This window comes from Pteropus vampyrus, unplaced genomic scaffold (assembly GCF_000151845.1).
Source record: "Pteropus vampyrus isolate Shadow unplaced genomic scaffold, Pvam_2.0 Scaffold357, whole genome shotgun sequence".
Classification (NCBI taxonomy): domain Eukaryota; kingdom Metazoa; phylum Chordata; class Mammalia; order Chiroptera; family Pteropodidae; genus Pteropus; species Pteropus vampyrus.
In genome coordinates this window covers 942024-950284 of record NW_011889138.1, presented here as the reverse complement: position 1 = coordinate 950284, position 8261 = coordinate 942024, and the positions used below count along the sequence as shown (strand labels likewise).

At 44.3% G+C, this 8261-nt stretch overlaps 2 protein-coding genes across 2 annotated transcripts in view; both read left to right on the top strand.

Annotated features, from left to right (window-relative positions):
* The window catches only part of NLRP5 (NLR family pyrin domain containing 5), a gene marked incomplete at its 5' end in the record, with an annotated part of 27125 nt that extends 24751 nt beyond the window's left edge, over positions 1-2374 (top strand). Inside the window, one exon of the mRNA XM_011379313.1 lies at positions 2218-2374. Within this exon, the coding sequence (XP_011377615.1) occupies positions 2218-2374 (157 nt within the window). The remainder of the gene's footprint in view (positions 1-2217) is intronic.
* A 666-nt stretch (positions 2375-3040) lies between these two features.
* Positions 3041-7626, top strand: LOC111731240 (endogenous retrovirus group K member 10 Gag polyprotein-like). The gene is made up of 2 exons (XM_023522729.1): positions 3041-4600; positions 7615-7626. The coding sequence occupies exons 1-2, from the start codon at positions 3041-3043 to the stop codon at positions 7624-7626; spliced, it is 1572 nt and encodes a 523-aa protein (XP_023378497.1).
* The last annotated feature ends 635 nt before the right edge of the window (positions 7627-8261 follow it).

Below are 8261 nucleotides of genomic sequence, written 5' to 3'. Positions count from 1 at the left end.
CTGGTGTTAAAAGTCACCTTTTTAAAAGCATATATCTGGACATCGAAGAATGATGTGACTAGTATTCAATATCTGATATATAAACAAATTTATTGGTTAGTGTAATAAAGGATAACTAGTCTATCACTGTCTCCCTGAACAGAGCAAACTGCTGTTCTTATGTACATAGAAATTTGGGGGAAACATGGAATTTAGGGATTAGTGTATCTTCAGAATGAGTTGACATGTAGTTACTCAGGTGAGACACTGGCACTCACAGGTGTGTTCATCAAAGTGGATCCTTCCTTACTGGCTGAATTTCAGAAGCTAGAGTTGAGTCATTCATTGGCTTGGAAAAGCATGCTGAGGCAAGCTGTCTTGGATCCAGTGAAAGGGTTTAAACCCATTTGGGCAGCTGCTTGTTACCATGGGTACAGAACAATCAGTCTCTTCCCAGGAGTGTGGGAAATTCTTGCGTTTTTACCAATATGTACTTTTTATGATTTCTTATATTCTCTAACCCATAATAATAATGATGATGATGGAAGGTAATACACAGGGAATACAGAGCCCTTGTGTGCGAGGCTTTGTTCTCCGCACTTACCTATAAATTATCTCATACAACCTTCATATTCAAGCATCATTTTTCAAACCTGGAAATATTTTAGGCTTGTTCTCCATCGGATCAAATTAGATGGTGATTGCTCTGCCTTGCCCCTGTATGTGACCAATGAAAGATTTATGCCAGGTGTAGGAGAAACGTCAGCCCCATTGTCTACTGGGGCTTATGTTATTCACATTATCTTCAATCTGCAGTTTCTTTGCAGAAATACTTTTTAAACATGTTCCAGGAGAGTTAGTTCACATATCAGGCTGGCACATTAGATCCATGGGTTGTGAGTTGTGTGATGTGAATGACACACTGAATGGTATCACTGGCTCTCCTGGGACTCCAGCTTGCAGATGGCAGGTGGTGGAACTCTTCAGCCTCCATCATCGCTCATAATAAATGGCTCACACTAAGTCACATGTTTATATTATGAAAATATCGTGTTGTATTTTATTATATATCCTATTGGTTCTGTTTTTCTAGAAGACCCTGACTGATACAAGGAGTATAGTAAGAGCAGAACCTGAATATCAAGAGGGAGCTGAATATCAGGAAGGGTGTCAGGGCACAGGGACAGTAGGCGAAAAATCCTGAGGTTGGAGCAGGGATAGCAAGTGGCAGAGAGGGGTGTGGCCAGATTGCATGAGAACAGGGGAGGCCAGGGCAAAGGCCCCTTGGGGGTTATTCTGAGCACACTGGGAAGTCACTGCAGGTTTTCTGTCTGACAGCAAAATAATTGGGTCTGCATCCTCAGTGCCTCCCTCCCACAGGGACAAGGTCCTTTCACCTGGCAGCCAGAGCTGGCTTTGGAAAGGTGTGTCTAGGGTTATCAGACTCTTCCCCAAAGAGCTGACATTCACAGTCCGAATGCCAGGTGCTCAGGCCTAGATTGTCCAGCCCCTGCCTACCTGTTTATCTCTATGCTTGCACAGGGGAAGGTAGGTCCCAATAGGACAAGGACCCTCCCCAGAGGGCAACCTCTGGCAAGTTCAGTGGCATTGCCCTGACCTGGTACTGTTATTGTGGGGTGGGGACCAGGTTGGCGGGGGAGCTGCCTCCTCACTGACTCTGGGCTCTTCACTTGTGATTTTCTCCAGTAGGACCCTTTCTTGGTGTCACATCATAAGAATTGACCTCTACCCACCCTGTACACTTTGCAGATGGGGAAGGGAAAGAGGTGAAGCCATATCAATTCTGATGCTCTAAGCCAGGGGTCCCCAACCCCCGGGCCGCGGACCAGTACCGGTCCATGGTCTGTTAGGAACCAGACCACACTGCAGGAGGTGAGCAGTGGGTGAGCCAGCTAAGTTTCATCTGTTTTTGTAGCTGCTCACCAGCACTAGCATCACCGCCTCAGCTCCACCTCAAATCATCAGACATTAGATGGTCATAGGAGCACCTGTCCCTGATGCCAAAAAGGTTGGGGACCACTGCTCTAACTCATAGGTAACAGAGAACCTAACTGCAGTCACTGACCAGAAGCTTCCCATTTCCCATGTAGCAGCCCCTGGGTAGATAATCGTGGGGTTAGCTAATTCATCATCACAGGAAGATCAGGATGCTGCTCTCCACAATGCTCTTGAATTCCCCCTGGGTGGCAGTAGCACACCATCCTTGTCTTTATAAAGAAAAGACGGAGGAGAAAGGACCGTTTGGTGGTGTTTTCTCACACCACACTTACTGCTGGCATCTGGGGCCAACCGTTTGCTGGGGAAGGAGCTGCACTGTAGGTCGCTGAGCATCATCCCCGGCTTCTACCCGTTAGATGCCAGTAGTGACAACTAAAACTGACTCCGGATATTGCCAGATGTTACTTGCGAGACACAGTCCCCCCGCAACCCCACTCTATCCCACCCCGCCTGAGAATTCCTACTCCACGTTAAGCAGGGAACCTCCCCCAGAAGCTTTCTCTGCACACCATTGGACAGATTGGTTCAAAGCAATCCAAAATCAGCATGCAGGGCTGTGGGGAGCCACAGCCAGAACCGCTGCACAATGTCAGGGGTTAAAAACCAAGTGTACTTAAGGAGGTTGTCTGGGAGGCAACTGTTCACATAGCAATCACTGCAAATTCTTTGCTACAGTTTAGCAGAGAGTTCTGAGTTGTGAGAACTTCATTGTTTTGCAGGATAAGTAATTTGGCTGACCTTGGGTCTTGACTGCTGTTTTCTCATTGCGATGCTATAAGTAGTGTGTTCTAAATAAACTCGGGGACACAGACAGCTTGAATCTGTGCTCCCTCCTGCAATTCTGTCTGTCTTCTTTCTTTTCCTCAGTCTGTGCTCCCCCTTTCAGGTACCCTCAATTACTTTGTCGGCTGGCTTCCGACAAGTGGCGCCCGAACAGGGACCTGAAAATGGGGGATAACAGCTAGGACGCGCCGCGAAGAAGAGTACTCAAAACAAGGGCCAAAGAGCCGGAGGCGGCAAAGTAAGTGTGCAGGAGTTCATAATGGGTAACGGTAATAGCCGGCTGCTTTTTGTACATATGCTTAAGAATATGCTTAGTGTAAGAGGGGCCAAAGTGGGCCAGCAACAATTAACTAAGTTTTTGCAATTTGTAGAAGAAGTATGTCCCTGGTTTCCGGAAGAAGGGACTGTAGATTTAGAAACCTGGAAAAGGATAGGACAAAAGTTACAAGACTATTATGATGCCCATGGGCCGAGTAAAGTGCCAGTGGATACTTTTGGATTATGGGCATTGATAAGGGATTGCTTAGATCCCAGGCACGAGAGAACTCAATGGCAGGAACAAGGCAAGGATGCTTTTACTGGCCCTGAGGCTCCACCTAATCCTGATATTGCATCCACTGCTCCACGGCCTCCTTTTACTTCCCTCTTTTTTGATGAGAATGAGGAACCTTTAGATCCAGGAGATACTGCTCAGTTAGAGGATGAGGCAGCTAAATATCATGAGGAAGAGGAGGATGAGCTTTTGCCTCTAGTGGCTATGGGGGAAAAAGTAAAGGAAGGTCCAGAGAAAGAATTACAAGAAGAGGTTGAACAATTAAAACAGAAATTGGCTAATTTGTCTTTGCAGATGCAAAAGCTGGCCATGGGGCCTCAGCCCTTAAAAGTGCCAATTTTTAAAGTTCCTCAGGATCCACCGAGGTCAGGGGGAAGGCTGACTCCAACTATAATTGCAGGCTTAGATCCCCCTCCTGTGAGTTTTGCCCCTGTTGGACCAACTGGCACACCCCTTTGGATTAATCAGAAACCAATGCCTCAAACAGGGTTGCAACAAGGGCTGCGGCAGGCTGCCGCTGAGGGGGAATCTGTTCTTGATTTCCAAATGGCCTTTCCTGTGATTGATGCACAGGATCAACGAGGTCAACCTATAAGAGTTTATCAACCCGTTCCATTCAAAACCTTAAAAGAGTTGAAAACGGCTTGTGCTCAATATGGAGCTACAGCTCCTTTCACTGTGGCCCAAGTGGAGAGTCTTGCGGCCCAGGCCTTGACCCCCTGGGATTGGAGAGTTGTCGCCCGAGCTTGTCTTTCTGGAGGAGATTATTTACTATGGGATACAAGCTATAGAGAAAAATGTGAGACTACAGCTCAACACAATAGAGCGGCCAATAATGGAATAACTCATGATATGTTGGCTGGGGATGGGCCACACAGGGAAATGGATCAACAGCTTGCCTACCCTGCTGCAGCCTATGCTCAAATTAATGCAGCTGCAAAAGAGGCCTGGAAGCTTTTACCATCCTCCAGCCGAAAAACTGAGGAATTATCCAAAATCAGACAAGGCCCTGATGAACCCTACCAAGATTTTGTTAATCGTTTGTTGACCACCACCGGAAGATTAATAGGGGATCCAGAAGTTGGACTGGTTTTGGTCAAGCAGCTTGCATATGAAAATGCTAATGCTGCTTGTCAGACGGCCATACGGCCATTTAGAAAGGAAGGGGATCTTAGTGACTATATCAGATTATGTTCTGATATTGGTCCGTCTTATACTCAAGGCATAGCCATTGCCACTGCCTTGCAAGGAAAGTCAATTAAACAGGTTTTAGCAAGCCAAGGCGGGGGTCGGGGAAGGAGAAATAATCAGGAAGTTTGCTTTGGATGTGGAAAACCAGGGCACCATGTGAGGCAATGTCCTGGAGGCCAGAATTTTGGTCCTCAAGCACCTAGAACCTGTCCTAAGTGTGGAAAGGGATGTCACTGGGCTAAAGATTGTAGGTCTAAGACTGATAGAAATAGACAACCCCGAAGGGAAACAGGTGGAGGGCCCCACCCCGGGCCCCGAACCAAGGTTATGGGGCATTTCAGACCTTTGTCCCACAAGGAAACCCATTTCTGAACTTTACAGAGCAACCCCAGGGAGCGCAGGACTGGACCTCAGTCCACCACCTACACAGTCTTAACCCCTAATATGGGAATGCAGGCCTTGCCCACGGGAGTCTATGGACCCATTCCCCCTGGTACAGTTAGGTTGTTACTAGGAAGAAGTAGTGCCACCATGAATGGTATTATAGTACAGCCCGGAGTAATTGATGGAGATTATACTAGGGAAGTAAAAATTATGACATGTTCTCCTTCCAAAATTTCAGTTATCCAGCAAGGCCAAAGAATAGCTCAATTGTTGTTACTCCCAAAAGTAGAAGCAGGTAAAATAATGAAAAAAGCGGCCAGAAGAAATCAAGGTTTTGGTTCTTCAGATGTCTATTGGGTTCAAGTTATTGGAGCACAAAGGCCAGAAATGAAATTAAAGATTAATGGAAAAGAATTTGTAGGCTTGTTAGATACTGGAGCCAATGTATCTGTTCTTTCTTATCAGCAATGGCCTCAACATTGGCCTAAGCAATCCACGATGACTCAGTTGCAGGGGATTGGACAACAACAATCCCCAGAACAAAGTAGTGATTTATTAAGTTGGGAAGATGGAGAAGGACATTCAGGTGTTTTTAAACCTTATATTATCTCTGGTTTGCCTGTGAATTTATGGGGACGTGATATCATGGAAAAAATGGGAGTTTATCTCTACAGTCCCAACAAAAAGGTGTCTCAACAAATGTTTGATCAAGGGTTTTTACTGTTTCAAGGACTAGGAAATCAAGGCTAGGGAATTCAAGAACCCATTCAACCTGTTCCTCGATACCCTCGAGCAGGTTTGGGGCATTTTTAATGAGGACCATTGACCAACCTGTACCTCACGCTGATCCCATTACTTGGAAAAGTGATGTACCTGTGTGGGTGGATCAGTGGCCTTTAACTCAAGAAAAGGTACAAGCTACACAGCTGCTAGAACAGGAGCAGCTAAATAGTGGACACATAGAGCCCTCTAACTCCCCTTGGAATTCTCCAATATTTGTTATAAAGAAGAAATCAGGAAAATGGAGATTATCACAAGATTTAAGAGAAGTAAATAAAACTATGGAACTTATGGATGCATTACAACCAGGATTGCCATCCCCAGCAGCCATTCCTCAGGGCACCCACAAAAATTTAAATTGATTTAAAAGATTGTTTTTATACTATCCCTCTAGATCCAAATGATTGCAAAAGATTTGCTTTTAGTGTTCCATCGATAAATTTTAGAGAACCTATGACAAGATTTCAATGGAAAGTACTGCCTCAAGGGATGGCCAATAGTCCTACATTATGTCAGAAGTTTGTGGCCCAAGCCCTTGCCATGATTAGGAAACAATTTCCTGAGGTTTATGTTATCCATTACATGGATGATATATTATTGGCTCACAGGGATGAACACCATTTACTGTGTGCTTATGGTCAAATGCAAATAGATTTGGAGAAATGGGGACTAATTATTGCTCCTGAGAAGGTGCAAAAAGAATATCCATACTCTTACTTAGGATATACTTTATATCCTAAGGCGATTTTACCTCAGAAAATTCAGATAAGAAAGGATCAATTGAACACACTAAATAATTTTCAAAAATTATTAGGGGATATTAATTGGCTATGCCCTCATTTGAAAATTACCACTGGAGAATTAAAACCTTTATTTAATATCCTTAAGGGAGACTCGTCTCCCACGTCTCCCCGGGAGTTAACTTCAGATGCCAGGCAAGCTTTACAAATAGTAGAATCTGCTATAGAAAAACAACAAGTTCAGTATCCAGATTATACTAAAGGCTAGGAAGGATACGTGCTTGCAATAGTACATACACCTACTGCCGTATTATGGCAGGATGGACCATTGAGATGGATTCATTTGCACGTGTCCCCTGCCCGAGTTCTTGCTCCTTACTATGAGGCTGTGGCTTGTCTTGTACAGATGCTTAGAGAGGAATCTAGAAAATATTTCGGAGCTGAACCAAAAGATATTATAGTACCATTTACACAACAGCACATTAGCTGGCTGTTTCAAAATTGTGATTCTTGGGCAATAGCTTTTGCCCAATATCCTGGTGAAATCAAAAATCATTATTCAAATAATAAGCTTTTGCAGTTTGCAAATACTCATTCCTTTATTTTCCCCAAAATAATAAAGACTGCTCCTCTTGCTAATGCTCTGAATATTTTTACTGATGGTTCATCTAATGGCACTGCAGTGTCCATAACTGAAGGAAATAAACCATACATATTAAAGACTCCTTCTGCATCAGCACAGATTGTAGAATTACGTGCTGTTGCCGCTGTGTTCGCTGCTGTGCCGAATGCTGCTTTCAGTTTGTATACTGACAGTCAATATATTGCTAAAGCATTGCCTATTTTAGAATCGGTATCTTATATCCATACTGCCAACAGTGTGATCCAGGCACTGTTGGCCCAAATACAACTGGCTTTGCATAACCGCACCCATCCTTGTTATATTGGCCATATTAGAGCTCATTCTGGACTACCTAGTCCTCTTACTAAAAATAACGCCCTTGTAGATAAAGCCACTCAAGTGTGTGCCCTTTCTCAGGTAGAACAAGCACAAAATTCACATGCTATACATCATCAAAATAGCCAGCATTTAAGAAAACAATTTAAACTTACCAGAGAAGCCGCTCGGCAAATAGTTCGAGGCTGTCCTGTTTGCCCTCAGTATTTCTCTGTACCCTCTTTTAGGGTAAACCCTAGAGGCTTAAAGCCTAATCAATTATGGCAGATGGATGTTACTCATGTTCCTGAATTTAGGAAACAAAAATATGTCCGTGTTTGCATTGATACCTTTTCTGGCTATTTATTAGCCACTGCACAAACTAGAGAGGCCACCAAACATGTCATTTCCCACTGTTTGAAGTGTTTTACTGCTATTGGACATCCTGAAAACTTAAAAACTGATAATGGTTCAGGATATACTAGTCAAGCATTCCAGCGCTTTTGGACAATTTGGCATTGTCCATAAAACCGGCATTCCTTATAATCCACAAGGTCAAGGTATTGTTGAACGCGCTCGTGGCGCTCTGAAAATACAACTGCAAAAAATAAAAAAGGGGGAGTTATATCCTCAGTCTCCCCAGAATTCATTAAACCATGCTCTATTTATTTTAAATTTTCTGAATTTGGACATGCATGGTCGGTCCGCTGCTGACCGCCTGCCTGTGGCACCCTTCCACGATGCATGACTATGCACAAGTGAGATAGAAGGATCCCTTGACTGGTCAATGGAACAGCCCCGACCCGGTATTAATATGGGGACGAGGGCATGTTTGTGTTTTTCCACAGGATGCAGAAAATGCCAGGTGGTTGCTGGAGAGGTTGGTCCGTTTCAC

Coding starts and splice junctions, on each gene's coding strand:
- LOC111731240 (XM_023522729.1), top strand. CDS start 3,041: ATGGGTAACGGTAATAGCCGGCTGCTTTTTGTACATATGCTTAAGAAT.